This window comes from Periplaneta americana, chromosome 10 (genome assembly GCF_040183065.1).
Source record: "Periplaneta americana isolate PAMFEO1 chromosome 10, P.americana_PAMFEO1_priV1, whole genome shotgun sequence".
Taxonomy (NCBI): domain Eukaryota; kingdom Metazoa; phylum Arthropoda; class Insecta; order Blattodea; family Blattidae; genus Periplaneta; species Periplaneta americana.
The window spans coordinates 31,074,861-31,093,634 of record NC_091126.1 but is presented as its reverse complement, the minus strand read 5'-3'; the positions used below and the strand labels follow the sequence as shown (position 1 = coordinate 31,093,634).

At 35.0% G+C, this 18,774-nt stretch overlaps 1 protein-coding gene across 3 annotated transcripts in view; it reads left to right on the top strand.

The window, feature by feature from the left end:
• The window catches only part of Ptp69D (Protein tyrosine phosphatase 69D), a 194,057-nt gene that overhangs the window by 107,839 nt on the left and 67,444 nt on the right, over window positions 1-18,774 (top strand). Inside the window, exon 26 of one of the 3 annotated variants that reach the window (XM_069837083.1) lies at window positions 1,938-17,516. The exons of the other annotated variants lie outside the window; for them this stretch is intronic. Coding sequence (XP_069693184.1) covers window positions 1,938-2,012 — 75 coding nt within the window. The 3' untranslated portion in view covers window positions 2,013-17,516. Of the gene's footprint in view, window positions 1-1,937; window positions 17,517-18,774 lie in introns of those variants that run through there. 3 annotated transcript variants of the gene reach the window in all.

Sequence of the window (18,774 nt, the reverse complement as noted above, 5' to 3'; positions counted from 1 at the left end):
ATAGGTATTAATGCTCCAGGCCCTTCATGTGTAAAACAACCCCAAAACATTACTTTAGGAGGGTATTTGGGTGCTTGTTGGAGATGAGCTGCTGTTACTTTTTCGGATCCTTTCTGTACGTAAGAAACACGGTGGCCGTGGACCTCGAAATGAGACTCATCGGAAAAAAGTACATTCTTCCAGTCATTCACTGTCCAGTGTTGATGTAATTTTGCCCACATTAAGCGTTTTTTGCAGATAACAGGGGTTAGCAGTTGCTTCTTAATAGGCTTACGAGCCCTTCGTCCAGCTTCCAAAAGCCTGCGCCACACTGTTGTGACGTGAATATTCGCCCCAGTGGTAGCCATTAACTCGCGGGTTAAGTCGACAGCAGTTAGTCTAGGATTTAATTTACTTTTCCTGACAATTAAACAATCATCGGCAGGTGAAGTCTTCCTTTTCCGGCCACAGTTTCCTTTTTTCTGGGGTGTGATGGATCCAGTCTCCCTGTATCGTTTTATGATCGAATTAACAGTAGCCAAACCGATGTGACATTCTGCAGCAATTTGCCTCTGTGTCATAGAAGAATGCTCTGCTAATGTTATAATTTTAGACCATTTTCGTGGAGTTGTATCGATTTGTGAAGACGACAGAATGTACACAGGATTGCAGTATTAAGTCTTCAACACAACTGAAATGCTTATAAGTACAAAACGACAGGCAAAATGTCACATATTATAAAAAAAATAATGACAGACCTTCAACAATGGAATTGCACGTACTACAGATGTCAATTAAAGCGGTATGAGCAGCTGTGAGGCCAACAATGACAGAAAATGTAAAAATATGTCGTGTTCGAATTAATTTGCACGCTACTGTATTTCAGTTACTAACATTGTTAAATGGTGTTTGGATGAGCAGTACATGTGTCAGAATCTAGTTCAAGTGTGAATAGTGTATAGTTTATACGTCTTTTATTTTCAAATCTGAAAATGAGGAGACCTAACACTAAAGGTATGAAATGATGATTCGTTACTTGCAGCAAAAAACTTAAAATTATCAAACATGTGAAGAAACATGGAAATCGTGACACATGCTTTTAATACCAGCATTGTAGGATATTGTGTAAATGGCTGATTAAACAAGACAACTGACATGCATGCAGTGCATTCACATAGGTTGGATTTGAAATGTGTCCTGTTCCAGGATAAAATTTATTGTTAACTGAACTGTATTTGACACCATTGAGGAAGAAATAAGGGAAAGAATTGTAATGGGAAACAAAGCATACCATGCCAACCTCCAGTTATTTAGAAGTAAATTGATATCTAAACAGTCCAAATTTAAGCTATACTGTACTACAATAAGACCTGTAGTAACTTATGCCAGCGAAACATGGGTCCTTAAAAACTCCATAAAACATAGACTGCTAATTTTTGAAAGAGCAATATTAAGAACAATTTTTTGTCCAACTAAAATGAATGATGGTACATGGAGAATTAAATTTAACAGTGAACTGAATGAGCTGATAAAGAATAAGAACATAATAAATCATATAAAATCGCTAAGATTAGGATGGTTTGGTCATATAAATAGAGTGGAGAATAATAGACTGGTCAAACAAATATACAAATGGAAACCAATAGTTAACAGAAAGCAGGGTAGACCAAAAAATAGATGGGAGGATGATGTCCTGAATGATTTGAAATTGATGAAGGTGGAAAACTGGACGAAGATAGTTGGAAGCCGTAAGGAATGGAAGAAAGTTGTTAAGGCCAAAACTTTCACTGTATTTGTGTTTAATTGTTTTTAATTTGTGTGAATACATTTGTTGAAAGTTCCCCCCCCCCCCAAAAAAAATAGTTGCATACGTGGCTTTCTATAGGGTGCAGGGTATTCGAGAAAATACGGTATATTATCAATGATTGTGTTATTTGTAATGTAACTTTTTTCTGCAGGCTCAGTATGAATTCTTGCACCGTGCCATTGTAAACTATGCAGACCTGCATCATCTTACAGAAGACCCAGCTTAGACTCTCATGGGTATCAAGTTTGCATTCCATCGAGACGGGTTGGAACAAGACTCCATTCTGTTGTTGAACTCTACTTAGTTAATTTGTTGACTTCCACCCATCAGCTGCAGCAGAGTGCCTGTATGTGTGACACACATCCTTTGAAAGCACATTCACAATGGGGCACGTACATAAATAACCTGCTATTACATTGTGCCAATGAACTGTGTGGGGTCGTTGCATGCCTGATTATGTCAAAAATTGTAGCACTTGATTCTTTCCTTGTATCTGAGTCATGATACGCAAACACCTTCACATCCATGTCTATGTCTACGTGATCACTGTCGATGCAATTTGAATGTCGTGTGTTTACAGTGTTAAGTGACATGGCAGCACAAACTCAAAGATGCCCACCCATTTCATTCTTCATTGTGCATTGTGTTGTTCTCACTCGGGGTCTTGGTTCAGTTCTTTCCCATCGAGTCCAAGAGGCAGTATGTGTTCAATGGCCAACTCTGCTCAAGAGGGAGAATGCGTGCATGGTGCGTGTGTGTGGGTGTGCATGCGTAAGATTGCTAGTAGTGTGAATTGTAAAACTTTGGAGGAGTTATCGGCCACTGAAGTTTATCCATTTCATTGGGCCATGTAATCCGTTGTAATTAGGAAGTAAAAATTACTTGTGCTGATTTGAACATGTGGTCAAATTGAAATTAGTACTGGCTTATTGGACATCAATTTTGTGCTCCATACACTATACTGTACTCCAAGAAGATACCCACACTATTGATGGACGACTTTTAACTGAACAAAATCAAACTCAGTTGAGTGAAGTTCTATCAAAGCTCAAACAGAAGCGTTTCGACTCAAAACAGCTGAATCCAAAACTTGGCTGCTATTTTATACCTGTAACTATGCAATTTTGTTTACAAGGCAAGTGGAAAGCCACGTGCTTGACATTTGATCAGTGGTAATTCCAGTTTTTAAATAATTAGTATTTTAATGTTTATGGAAAAATGAATTTGATAAGAATATATATGACATTTTATATATACACTGTATGATATTAATTTTTATTTGAAAGACTGTCAGATTCAGTTATTTGTGAAATTTATTTGCAAATATTTTTTATATCAGACAATGTTGGTACTAATTTCTTAAAGTATCAGTATTTTCTGTTTGTAATTTTACAATACTGGCTAAATGACGCCAATTATAGTGTTAGTAATATATTGCCACTTACGTTATTTGGATAGCATGAAAAGCATAATTCTTGAGGTAGTCATTAATTTGTGAATGGATGAATGAATCTGTTGTTTTAATAACTTTGTACAGGGAAGTGTCGAGTTCTGGATCAGTTCGTGGTAAGAGGGCATGTTCTTTAGATTTTTAGTTTAAATATTATTGAATGAATATTGAAGGCCAAAGATTGTGTGTGTTACGAATTACAATTGCATGTTTTTTGTGTACAGTCTGCCTTCTGAAATCATAACTACAGATGTGGCCTGGGCACAGCAGCACCCCATTTTTATACTCAAATGCTTTATTTTGTTATGTATAAAGTAATATTATGTAGTCAGAACTGAAATTTATGAAGCCGGTTTGCCGATATACCTTGTTCATTTTAATTTAAACACTAATCTATATTTTACAGCTGTGTAGAATTTATTATAAGCTAAGTTGTATTAGCAATTCATTTGTGCAAGTTGCTGTGTAGAGTTAATGTAAGAAAAGAACAAGTTTGTTTATTAAGTTATTTTTAATACTCGTCTTTTTACTATAGATATGTATCGTTATTTTCATTATAGGCTTATTAATCATGGAAACTGAAGTATACCGTAGATTTCATAAGAAATTAATCCAGACACAAGTACTTGTAAGTGAAATCTCAGGAAAGATACTGAATTTGTAAAAGTAATGACCATACTTCAGGAAAATATCATTTAAAAATTCCCATGAAGTTAAACTTCTACATTTTAAAGCTGTTTATTATTACACCATTTCCAGAGTAATCAATAAGTAAATTCTAATTAATTTTTGGAATGCTTTTGTTTCAAATGCCACAATCTCATATCATGAACGACTTGAAGTTTATTTGTTCTTCATATATTGCCTGCATTACTAAATGTGTTATTGCAAAATTCTTATTGCTGACCTTGCATAAACATTCAAGAAATTGAGGGCTTTGTATGTACATGTGAAGGTTTCACTGGAAATTTCAGCTCTGTGATGACAAAGTTAATCATCGAAATCTTGAAACATCTGTTGTTCACACATGGTTGATATTCATGTGCCATCACACAAATATGAAGGTACGCGTAACAGTTCCCATAAGGAAAACTGTAACTATTTTGTGGTGGTGGTGATGGTGTTGTTGGTAGTGGTGCTGATGGTAGCAGATGTGGTGACAGTGGTGCTTTGGTATTGTAGTACAATCTAAATCTACTGGGTTATACTGAAAATGTGAAGTTCAGTGAATTGATATTAGATTTTCTGCAAGAGAATCTTGTTGCAATTGTAACTGTTACACACAATAAAATGCTTCCTCTCTGTTTTCTATAATTAAAATAATGACAATAGACTATTAAAGTTTGTAATTGAAAAGAAAAAGTGTTTGAGTTCCCAGTGATGTGACTGATAAGGCTATTACAGTGTTTGTACATTGCCCTAAGTGTCTCGTCCAGAACTTACTCTTCCCTTATGCTGATTTTATTTACAATAATCTAACCTTTGTACTGTGATCGTTAGCAGGCCTGGCAAAGTGGTCACCTTTCGCATTTATTAAACAAGATCTACTGTCACAGGTTCAAGTCCTCGTGCACCAGCCAAGTTTAGTTGAATTCTGTTATTTATCTAGTCATTGGGTCAGGATGCACAAGCATCCGCATCCACAACGAAAAAGTGACAATCAAAATTGTATGATCCTCAAGATAAGGATAGGAGAGTGTTGATTGTAAGTTATACCGTGTAAAAAGAATAAATTGAGTTTGCCACAGCATGTAGACCTCAAGTTCCAGTTTGGTTGAAAACTGTGAATTGTGTGTGGAAAAGTCTTTATCCCTTGTCTTTGCATCCCATGTAATTATAGTTTTGCGCTGTTTGTTGGCAGTAACATTAATTGATGAATTTCTGTCAGTGGCTGACAGGCTATTTTAAAATTACGTCATTTTGCATTACAGATATGTCTGTGACTGTGAACTAAGTTTTGTTGCTACTGACGTAAAAGAAAGAAGAGTCGAAGGAAATGTAGGAATTAAGTTCAACGTATTTAGTGTAAATTTTAATTTTGTAAGAAAAGTTTCGTAGATTTTAATGCCCTCACTTTTGGTGTTGATCTGAATTTCTGACTCTTGGGTAACTGATGTTCTTATTTGCTGATATCTAAAATTGCTTAATTTTTCGTCTTATCCAGACTATTGGAATGTAAATTCAATTGACTTTCATGGACCAATAATAGTTTTTAACTGGTTATGGTAGAAATACACCAGCTTTTGAAATGTTCTCTATCAGTGGAACATTAGGATGACGTTCGAGAAATTGTTCCCCCTCTTACAAGAGCTTAACTGAAAGCGTTGTTATTTTGGCTATTTTATAACATACCTAGTATGGTTAATGTTCATATTTAGAAATGTGATTTCGTGTTCAAAAAATTGTTAACTTTTTTGGTGACTCGTCACTATCAAAATTTCCAGACCATTTATGAGGAAATAGAAGTGGTTATAGAAAAATAAATATATAAAACTCATCTTTGAAAATAGAATTCTAATTCTAAAGTTAATTGATAAAGTTGTGGGGGTTAATTCATACGTATACTGTATATAACACATACAAGCTACTTTGTATCTGCATAACTGCATTTGCTCCATATTTTAGTTGCCTAATAAGCCATTAGAAGTTCAATCTTCATTTTCATTTTGAGGTTAGGACTAGTTCTAAGGTCTCTCTTATGTAGTTTAATATTTATTTTGGTACTATCTGATATATCATCTCATGGACGTATTTGGCAATATCTAGATGTGTTAAAATGTTAGTAACCCTATGACTGCTGTAATAATATATTATAGCTAAGAAAATAATCTAAATGGATCATAGAACATTTTGTAAGGAGAAGGAAGTATATTACTCATTTCCTCCTCTCTTACAACTGAACGCTCATCATACCACATGAACTATGTTATCGGCTGTGCCATTTCAAGAGACAGAAGCAAAAGAGAAAATTTTGCCATTTACATTCATGGCAGCCGAATTTAACTAGCCATTTTTTTGTACAGAGTGATTTATATAGAACTGACACATTTCTTTCATTAATTGTTTCAAAACGAATTGTGCTAGCGACAACTTATTATACCTAAAATGTAGAGGAATTTTGGGAGATTTACCTCTATAGCAAATGTTGTCCGGCATTGTCAAATCCGGAGATCTCGGTGGCCACAGGTTCCTGGAAATTATTCGGTCGTCACATAACCGGATAAATGGAACCATGCTTCATCTGTGAACCATGTGATGGACAATATGGCAGGATTTTGCACAATGAACGTCTGAAACCAACGACAATAATTCAATCTTTTATCCTTATCTGGTTCCTGTAGCTGATGAACAACCGTAACCCTATATGGCTTTAGGCTCTCTGACACATTGAGTAGGTGTACCCTGTCTCCTGCGACAAACGTCTTAATGATTTTTTGGGTGACTGCTCCAGTCGTGCTCTTACGTCAACAACCGTGGGAAGCCTAGATGAACGATGCTTGCCCTTTTCACTCACCAGAGATCCAGTTGTTTCCAATTTGTTTACCAGTCCCAGTATTGTGTTTCTTTTGGGAGGATTGCGAACACCAAATTCTCTCTGATATGCCCTTTGAGTAGCTGTAATTGAATTCGTAATCCAGTATTGCTTCACAAGGAAGAGTCGTTGATTTAATGTGTACTGCATTTTTATGTTGACACAAAATGTCGAAAACAGCTGCCAACAATAGGAATAAAACATAAACATCTGCGCATCTAGTGACAAGGAATCGAAACTCCAAAACATTCTGCTTAATTTGGTGCTAAATTTGAGTCATTGAATGAATTTCCAACGGAATAATTAAAGAAAGAAATGTGTCAGTTCTATATAAATCACTCTGTATTAATTATATAACTTAATTTATATTAATAAGTATACTTGTATATATACGTAAACATTTATGTATAGAAATTTATTTTTCGTTGTGAACGATGGGATGCAAAAATATGTACATAAAGTTCAGATATACAGAGAGGACCATTTAAAATTTGCCGGCACTTTGACCGGCATAGGAGGGGCAGGAACATGGCAGTCGAGTGGCAGCACAGGGTGTATTGAGGAAAAGTAATTGTGTGGGGTTTAAGCTGTAATGTGCACTATAATAAAATAATAATGTTGAAAATTATGCGAGTCTTAATTTTTATCAAAGCAGCTGCTGACAATGATTTTCACCTTCCTGAATGCAAACATCACATAGCATAGAAGATATTCAAACACCAGCTCATTTTGTGTAGCTTTACTTATTACTTCTCTGATTTCATTTTCCAGAGCTTCAAGAGTACGGGGATTGTTTCTACCTATATACTTTCGGCTTTCCGCTAAAGGAAAGGCAAGGGCGTGGGGTCAATCAGCTGTAGTGTTGAAAGAGGGGGTTGGCTTTCTCAGTTGCATTCCTAACTTCTTATTGCAAGCATCACCATGGTGTGGTACACTACTGAACAAAGAGTGTTTCTTGTCAATAGTTATCTCTTAAAGAAGAAATCGTGTGAAAGATCTCTGATTTCATTTTCCAGAGCTTCAAGAGTACGGGGATTGTTTCTACCTATATACTTTCGGCTTTCCGCTAAAGGAAAGGCAAGGGCGTGGGGTCAATCAGCTGTAGTGTTGAAAGAGGGGGTTGGCTTTCTCAGTTGCATTCCTAACTTCTTGTTGCAAGCATCACCATGGTGTGGTACACTACTGAACAAAGAGTGTTTCTTGTCAATAGTTATCTCTTAAAGAAGAAATCGTGTGAAAGATCTCTGATTTCATTTTCCAGAGCTTCAAGAGTACGGGGATTGTTTCTACCTATATACTTTCGGCTTTCCACTACAGGAAAGGCAAGGGCGTGGGGTCAATCAGCTATAGTATTGAAAGAGGGGTTTGGCTTTCTCAGTTGCATTCCTAACTTCTTGTTGCAAGCACCACCATGGTGTGGTACACTACTGAACAAAGTGTGTTTCATGTCAATAGTTATCTCTTAAAGAAGAAATCGTGTGAAAGATATATACTTAAATTTCGACATTGTTTCCTGTTGCTGCAGTACTTACAAATGGCTTTTAGAAAACCCGGAGGTTCATTGCCGCCCTCACATAAGCCCGTCATCAGTCCCTATCCTGAGCAAGATTAATCCAGTCCCTACCATCATATCCCACCTCCCTCAAATCCATTTTAATAGTATTCTCCCATCTATGTCTCGGCCTCACCAAAGGTCTTTTTCGCTCAGGTCTCCCAACTAACACTCTATACGCATTTTGAGATTCACCCATACGTGCTACATGTCCTGCCCATTTCAAATCTCTGAATTTAATATTCCTAATTATGTCAGGTGATGAATGCAATGCGTACAGTTCTGCGTTGTGTAACTTTCTTCATTCTCCTGTAACTTCATCCCTCTTAGCCCCAAATATTTTCCTAAGCACTTTTTTCTCGAACATCCTTAACCTCTGTTCCTCTCTGAAAGTGAGAGTCCAAGTTTCACAACCATAGAGAACAACCAGTAATATAACTGTTCTAAAAATTCTGACTTTCAGTTTTTTTTTGAAAGCAGACTAGATGACAAATTCCACTGTTTCTTTTTCTTCGTTTCATAATAACCTGTGGTGTGCTCAGCTGCAACTTTGATATTATCTCTGAAATTTTCCCACACGCTATTAATATTTAACTCCTTCTCGACTTCGTTGGAACTTTCTAAAGTGGCATACCGAAATTTCGACCTGATAATGTTGCTTAGTTCCCTCGTCTTTTAATTTCGGAATATTGAATCTCCTAATATTAACTTGTTCTAATTGCTTGGCTACTGATAGTCTTTCTCTTAATTTTCCAATTACCAAATAATGGTCAGAATTACAGCCTGCCCCTCTGAAGGATCGAATTTCTACTATACTGGTATGTCTTCGTTTATTTATCAAAATATGATCTATCTGGTTGTGTGTCAATCCATCTGGTTGCACCAAAGAATCAGTTCCATCCCAAGACTTATGTTGGGGTTTCGTAACAGGCTCTTTTTTTACGGTGATGGGTTGTTAGTCTTTCTTCCAACCCCCAAGCTGGAGGACCACCCCTTGTCGGCTATCCGTGACTGCTTATTCAATATATTCGCTGCTACCCTCCATATCTGGAGACTGTCTCCTCTATCCAAAACCTGAGGATGCGCCATACCATGGTAATAGGGACCCACAATACTTGGGATGCTACAGTACCTTGAAAAAAAAAAAAACGTAATATATTTGTTTTAACGGACGAAACACTTGCAGATATTCGGATAAGATTCGAGCGAAGTCTGAAAAAATTTTGACTCTGGTTAGCACAGGAATATGGCATCTCAAAAACATCAGAATTAAGAGGATTGAAAGTGTTGAACTTTTTTCCATATGAAGTTTCAGTTGATTGATTAATTTTCACCAGGGTTGGATCTGTAATAAATAGATCCTTGAACTTAGGCTGTTTTTAGGTACATTATTCACTCTATATGCACTAATTTTCTAAGTCTGACAGATGCCCTGAGAGGCATTCGTGCATCCGACACTGACAGATGGGCCATCCTTACTGGGCCCTGCAGATAAGGTCCTGTCATCTATTGATGAGCCTGAATCCAGAGCCCCAAACCCTTAGAAACTACAGTAGATCAGAGAAACTACAGTAGATCAGCATTGGAAACCTGCACTATCTCCAGGTATTACACAAGCCTATTTTTACTATTAGAGATGATAGATGAAATGAGGGGGAATTAAAGATTTTTGGTGAAATGGAAAAGCGAAACCTGAGTACCCCGAGAATAACCTGCTATGTCAGTTTTGCCCACCACAAATTCCACCCAAACCTGAATGGGGATCGAACACAAGCTGCCTGGATGGAAGATCAGCATGCTAGCATTGTAGCCACAGAAGTGGCAAGCTTCATTCGTTCATCAGTTAACACCAACAGATCCAGCTACTCGTGTAAATTTCTCTCGGTGGATGTTACAATCTGTTCATGATGGTATAATTTATCCATTTCTTTTGATCATGACTGACGAAACTTGGTTCCATATAGCTGGATCTACGTGGTTCAATTTTCCTTGCACGTTTGCATGCAATCTGGGAAGAATATTGAAAGAATCAAGTTTAAAACGAACGTTCAATTAAAAAGCATGAAGATTTTATGTCTACATGGTGAGCCAGTTTGAACATCAACTTCACTACGTATAAATGTTAATTAATATTAAATATCAATCTTGCATGCATTGCTTGAATGCTTAAAATTGAAAGAAAAGTTGAACCATGTAGATGCATCATATAAATGGGTACGTGAACTCAGAATACAAGGTATTAGGACACTGAAAATCTCTGTTCAGTTCATGAAGTTCCTCTTCATGATCAAAAAGTAGGTGTATAGTGTGGCATTAGTGCACACAGGATGATTGACCGTATTTTCTTTTATGACACAGGTAACTCAGAACATAGTGTTCAAAACATACTGCAGCCATTCTTGGTGACTTAGTCTGAGGAAGAAAAATGCATGCCTACTTCCTGCAGGATAATCCTGTTCAATGAACACGCTAGAAAAGATGAACCAGTATGATGACAGGTTAATTAGTTATGGACTTCGGCCACAATATTCCCCTGATTTAAGTACCGGTATGTGTAATTTTTATCTATGAGGAAATTTAAAGCAGAAAGTGTAAAGAAACAATTCACATACTCTTGAAGCTCCGAAAATTGAAATCATGCAAGTGATAAGAGATACAGAAAATGAGCTGCAGCAGGTGTATGAAAATCTTCTACTCTGGTCTGATGTTTGCATTTGCCATTGAGAGAGGTGAAAATCATTTTCAACAACTGCTTTAATGAAAGATAAGTTATATATAATTTTCAATATTATTACTAGAACCCGGATTTATATGCAAAATACATACTGCATGCAAACAAATTTCACATATGCAAACATAGTTTTCTTCGATTTTCATGATTAGGAGGCGGATGTTGTTGACCTAAAAATCTACTTAAATGATCAATAAAATGTCCTTAAAGTAATGGAAAAGTGGCATAGAATTAAAAGAAAATGACATTTAAATATTATTCAAGTTACTTGCACCACAACTTCTTAAAAATTAGTCACCTTGTTTCAATGACTGCCCACCAAATTCGGAGAGAGGAGGAAACTTCCTGTAATTTGACTAAGATAAAGGAAAAGGACATGCAACAAAATTAATGTTTTAAGGGAAAACTATAGATTTTAATTAGGGTTTACAATGTGTTTTCAATCAGGGGTGGTCTATGTCAGTGCCTTCATTCTCCATCTCCTCCCACTCTTCACTTTGTTACCAGACTTCCAGATGAGGGAGTATGAATGACAAAACAAATTGTGGGTGCAGCGTGCATTCTTGCAATCTTTGTGTTAAAAATACTGTCTACTGTAGTAGATCCCTTCCGAACCATATTGGGGATGCAACATTCTATTGTTCAGGAAATGGTGAAAGTTTCCCGCCTTTCAAACATTAATTCTAAAGACACCCTCATACCAATAAAAGAACAGTAGTAATGGTCGAGGCCCTCGCTTAAACTAAGCTGTTGTGAAGCATTTTATATTATTTCTATTGTGTGAGGTGAAGTCTTCAGTGGAATGAGGGATGGATTTTAGAGTTTGTTTTAAACTATAAAACTCAAACTTCACTGTTATTCACTTATTCAGTAGGTAATGATTACTGATCTATTTGCTTAGAAAAAGATTTAACACGTCTATCTGTAAAGAAGGAAGTAAAATACATTCCAAATGATCTAAAAGATCTTCAAAGTATTAAAAATGACCAAAAAATGCCGAAAACAAAATATGAAAATGACCTATTAGCTCAAAGACATAAACAAATGCAACATAAGAAATTAATTTTTCACATTGATATTAACATAGAAAGGATTTCCATATTAATAGGCACCATCCTAATGTGAAAAATAAGATGAATTTCATCAACATCTGCCTCCTAATCATGACAATAGTAATTACTTAACACATCATTGTTAGTGCATGTGACTGCATATTTTAAGATTTATTTACATTGCATGCACATTTTCCTATTTCAGTAAAAAAAAAATGGCATTTTCTGGACATATTCCAACATATTTGTAAGACATAAACAAATGCAACATAAGAAATTTTTTCACATTGATATTAACATAGAAAGGATTTCCATATTAATAGGCACCATCCTAATGTGAAAAATAAGATGAATTTCATCAACATCTGCCTCCTAATCATGACAATAGTAATTACTTAACACATCATTGTTAGTGCATGTGACTGCATATTTTAAGATTTATTTACATTGCATGCACATTTTCCTATTTCAGTAAAAAAAAAAAAATGGCATTTTCTGGACATATTCCAACATATTTGTAATACAAAAAAGAGTGGCATATTCAGCAATTCTTCGAAGATTAATGGATAAGAAATGATTCCTGCCCTGTGGAATTGCGGCACTGTGGTTAGTTCATTTGTTTTAGTACCACGTGAGTCAGTCTATCTGAAACAATAACAAAAATAAAAGCACAGTTTTCTTCATTGCAAAAGTCCTTGTCCTTGATTCAAAATGTTATTTATGCTTTCACCTCTGAAACACACGGAATTGCAAAAAACGTTTCTAGAAAACTTCAGTCATTGCTTGCAAAAAATTCTGGGTAGCATACTGTTTGTAAGATAGCAAAATTGTTACGTGGTGAAGCAGTGGAATTAAAAAATGAGATGACACAAAAAGATATATCTACTTCACTCCATGCAATTTGACTTCTTGTGATGTGTAGAGGTTATTATCAAATCTGTTTTCTTAAAGCCATAGGAGCTTCAGCATGGAACATATGCAGATAACATTAATCGTTTCCTGCAGTTCTTAGCTTTAATATTAGTAAAAGACAAATTTCATACTTAAGTAATATAGTGAAAGTCAAGTTAGTTGTTTAACTGTGTTCTATTGAAATGTACAATGTTTTACACGACTTTAAAACCACCTTCTTTTTACTCCATTTAAAAGTAAAAACATTGTTTTACGAGGTGTTACTTCCGGAATTTATATTGTATACTAGCCGTACCCGTGCGCTCCGCTGCACCCGTTAGAAATAAATATAACGTAATTAAATAATTAAAATAGGACGTTTGATCCAGGGAACATTAGTGTTTGATAGAAGGATAAATCGTTTAATATGTTACTTAATTTAAATTGTATTTAAATAATTAAAATGCGATCATTTTGGTCCAGAGAGCACTCATTTGGTGCAATGACAATTTCTTTAACATGTTTCTTATTTCTTATTACATGCAACCAGTTTAATGAATGTACAAAATAGCCTATTAAATTTTCTATGCATAAGAAGTTATTTTAATCTTACCTGTCCTTGATTCACTCAGAAGTTACTGTAATAACATTATAGCATTATGTCCATCTAGAGAAAGTACACTTTCCAATGGTGAAATAATAATTAATTATACAAATCGGGTAATTTAGCATCCGATATTACTTCATACAAACACAGAAACATTCTCTGTAGGCTATGTTTAATATCTTTCGATTGTTGTTGTCCAAGGCCCCTTATAGACGAAGTTATTTTTTCTTATTTCATTGCACCGCCTTAGATGGTGTTATTTTAATTTTAAAACTCATTTGTCTCATTAAATATCAGTCCTATCAAAATTTTGCAAAGAGTGAAACTTATCGGAAATCATTTTTAAAGAAACTTTTGTTATGTAAGATTTTTAACAAAAATCAATAATAAGCGAGGTATTTCGATTTATTTAATTCAGGCCCCCTTATAACACCCCTTTCAAATAAAGTATTTTGAATGCCATATAGCCTAAAATCTAAGTTACAACGAACTTAATTCATATTCCAATTTTCATGGAAATCGGTTCAGCCATTATCGCGTGAAAAGGTAACAAACAGACAGACAGACAGACAGACATACAAACAAAAATTTCAAAAAAGCGATTTTCGGTTTCAGGGTGGTTAATTATATATATTAGGACCAATTATTTTTGGAAAATCGAAAATTACCAGAAAAATTTCGGCTACAGATTTATTATTAGTATAGATTATAATGCATATTTTAAGATTTTATAGAGAATATTTGCATGCATATTTCAATGTTTATAAATGCATATAAATCCAGGCTCTAATTATTACTTACTTGATTAGTTCATTGTGGTGCACATTACATCTTAAACCCTGCACATATAGTTTCCTTCACTATTCATTTACTTTCCTTCAATACACCCTGTGCCACCCATCAGCTGACTGCTGGATCCCTGCCCCTTCTGTACTAGGCCATGCAACATGGATCTTCACTGCACTCGGCCATGCTGCGACTGGTTAAAATACCGGTAAATTTTAAATTGTTCTGTCTATAGAACTCATTGATCTGCATAGTAGTGAAATTATTGGTTGGTGAGCGAAATGATGTAATTTTGATTGTAACTTTGCAACAGTGTGCTGACAATTTTGGATGACTATTGTTCAATTTGAAAGGATGTAAGTAAAAGTACTTATATCAATTTTATTTGGTATTTTTTTTTTATCCCTGCATGAGATGACAGTTCAGTGTAACTTTTTCTGTAACAAGGGATGAGCAAAACTGGTAAAATAAAATGTTATGCTCTTGTGAATACTAATTTTGTAAAGCCACACTTTTGTTTGTCTTATTTATGTAACTGTTAGCATTTAGTCCAAATTAAGTTCCTTTAAAATCCATTTTTCAGAGTTACAGAGGGAAGGAGGGGAGAAAAATCTAAAGAAATATAAGGTCCGAATTCATAGTCAACACTTATCGTAAGGAAACACTTAATCAGTTGCTTATAATAATTTCCAATTCATAAATCTCACTGAAGTGAACACTTATTCAAATTAGGTAGCTTGTCAGCTTACTCAAGTGTTTCCTCATATGCATTGTAATCAGCTGATTCGGTATGCAATAGATTATGATTTAATTTAATTTGAGTTCTGTAATTAAAATGAAAATGAGTTTCGGCAAGCAAGAGATATATCAGAGATATGAGAAACCCTTTAGAGATGTATAATGATCAACAATTTAAGAGGAGATATCGTTTTGACAAGAACACTGTTGTGAATATTCTGGTGTCTCTCATTTAAATTCACAATACACCATGAGGCTTACCGATTTCGCCACTGCTGAAAGTACTGGTTGCTTTGAGATTTATGATACAGCAGCATTTCAGGTAGATTTAAGCGACATTTTTTTTTTTTTTCGAAAAGTATTCACGTCCCAACAAAGTGTTATTTGCATTTTTGTTTGTATTCAACCCAAGGAATAAGCCGTTAAAATTTGCGTAATTATATCACTTCCACTTTGTTTAGCATAAAAATAACTGAAAAATAAATTAAAATGATTTACTTACAGGAATATTTCCGGAGTTGGCATTAAACTCAACTGCAATTTTATTCCATGTCAGTTTCTTCTTTTGGAGAGAACAATTATCATTTTTTTTTTTACTTTCGACAATATCTCCATATTTCATAACTAGTTATCTTAGCTCATTTCTTTCTTTTCTGTAAAATGCTTTCTGGACATCTTCTATAATTTTTAGCTCTATAATATTTACTTCTGTATTTGTGTATGACAATAATGCCGATTTAACAATTTGAAGGCGCTGGAAAACAATTGAATGTAGGAAAGCGCTCATGTCTAGCCATGTTGCCATATTTCTTTCGATGTCAAGGGAATGCTCAGGGCATATGAATGAGTAGCGTCTCTGCAATACAATCTAAAATAAGTGCTAAGGAAATGCTCATTACTTAAGTGTTTCCTCATTTTATAAGTGACGACTATGAATTCGACCCTAAGGCTCTTCTTTATCCCTTGTGAGAATTTTTATTTTGGATCTGCTAAATCCGAACTTGGCAGTGAAGGGTAAAAGTATATTTCAACACGTGTAAAAATTGTTAAATATTTATGCTTTCATTGATTATGGGGACATATGTATTTATTTTAAAAATATATACTTCTGTGGAGTATGTCTGCAGTATATGATTATGAATTCATCTTTATGCCAGCTGTCTAATCAGTATAGAATGCGGTATATTGTAATGCTTAATTTCCCTATTTGGATATACGCAGAATGCAGTATACCCAGCTTGAATATCAAATTGTAGATTGAAAAGATAATCTACAACACTTACTTAATGACTTGCAATAAGACTGTTCACCATGTGTATGAATTACTTATCCATTAGCTTTAAGTAACATCAGCTTCGTAAAGTGATTGTCCTCATGTTTGTATTGAGAGTCATTAGAAACAGAGCTCTGAAAAGATTAATCGAATATATTTAATAGTAAATTAACTACATCTGTTGAAATAACAAAAGATTTCCCAATGGCAAAAAAATAATGAAGTTCATTGTAATGGAAATGCAGGATATCTTAATTGGTGTGCAGTCATCGTGTTGCTCCCTATTCTACAGTGCACTGGGAAGAATTTAATAAGAATGTGTATATTCTTAGACTGCCTGAAGACTGTCGGGCTTAACAGAAATGTCAACATTCATTCCACCAATAGGTTTTGAGAGTTGATGCTTCTTACATTTGCATGAAAATGACAAACTTTTCATCTTCAAATAAGCAATATGTTTAATTCCAGAACTTGACAAAACACATTGGTATTTATTTCGCAACCTTATGTAGAATATGTAAACTAACTTTGTTTTTTATGCATTAAAAATACATAATTATTTTCACTGTAAAATTTGAAGTTTTAAATTTTTACATGAATATCTGCAGTCTGTTTAACGAAGCACCCCATAATACTTTGATTTGTTAAGTAGGTACAAGAATGTGATGGATAAAGCCTGCTTTAGTTTATATTTTTATTTTATTTTAGTTTAACTTTATCTTATGTTCGAATTTTGCACAAAATGCTTGAATGAGGGTACATCACAGTACATGCTGTAACATCGGTGACCATATTGCCTTGTATTACTTACATAAAAGTATGGGGTTTTACATAATTCGATGGTAAACCCGTAGGCACATACTTATGACGAGTTTCCCATCCAAACTCCATATTTATATAGTCTTGTATAACTATATTACGCCACAGAATACGTGAACTTTGCACTTTGCTGAAAGCTGAGATGATGGTGTTCATTTTTAGGAGCTTCTGCATTTCCCAGCATTTAGATTTTAGTATCAACAGTAAATAAATGGTTTAAGAAATTTTGTATGTTATTAAATTTGCTACAATTTTTTTTGGTAAGCTACAAAATAAAACCACTAACATTTAACAGTTCATTCATGTGTTTACTTTGGTGTGCCTTCGAATTCATTTAGGTTTTGAAACTTTCTAATCTGTATACAATTTGTCCTTATCCTTCCATTATCATTCCCTTCTTTTGTCCCATTTCTACGTTTGTAATTGAAATAACACTTGTACATTCGTATAATAACTGCTTGTGTAAACTCATTGAACATTCTTTATTAAAGTCGGCCTGGGCAGCACAGTCGGTATAATGCTGGTCTTCTGTGCCCGAGGTTGCTGGTTCGATTTTGACCCAGGTCAGTGACATTTAAATGTGTTTAAATGCGACAGACTTATGTCAGTAGATTTGCTCGCATGTAAAAGAACTCATGCATGACAAAATTCCAGCACACCGGCGATGCTGATATAACCTCAGCAGTTGCGAGCATCATTAAATAAAACATGATTTGATTTCTTTATTGAAAAGTGTCTTAAATTTTTTTCTAATATATGTATTTCGCTTAAAGTAAGTTTCTGGACACGATTTCGAAAATATTACTACCTAGGGGAGTGTGGGGCATAGCAGAGAAAGACGGGGTATTCAAGCTACAGACCCAGTCGGTGGTGCTACCTGTTGGAACATATTAGAGTTGACGAAGAGACTGAATTTGACAGTGTTGACAGCCATTGTGAGCTGCTTGAACGCAGTGAGTTTAGGTGAATTCAAAGTTATGTGATTTTACATTTGTGACTTATATATTTACGTGGATATTTAAGCCTTACTGAGGTAATTATGTTTTATTTCTTTTTAAAGTCATTTGTAGTACTTGAAATTGTAGACTTTATAGATGTGTTCACCAGTGTCACAATTAATATTTACTAAATCTTAACTTAGTATCGGCAGGGTTGATTTAAAATGGCGAGGATGGGGTAAGACGGGGTTTCCTCGAAGGGGCATGATGGGGCAGTACCCCATCTTGCCCCACGTTTACAATAGATTTATCAAAGGAGATTACTTTTCTTTGCAGATAAATCAAAATGGTTCGAACATACAAACGGAAGACAGATAGAGGGAAATGGTCACCAGAGTCAATGAGATTTGGTATTGACTCAGTTATGCGGGGAGAAATGGGTTATAAAAAAACAGAAGACTCCTTTAAAGTACCAAAGTCTACCCTTGAGCGGAAAGTGAAACTTACGAAACAACAAGCTGGTAAGCCTACTGCAGCAGATGTACAGGCAGTGTCCAATAACCTAAATTTAGTCCAAAGTTTAGGACCAATAAAGGCTGTGTTCTCAGTGGAAGAGAAG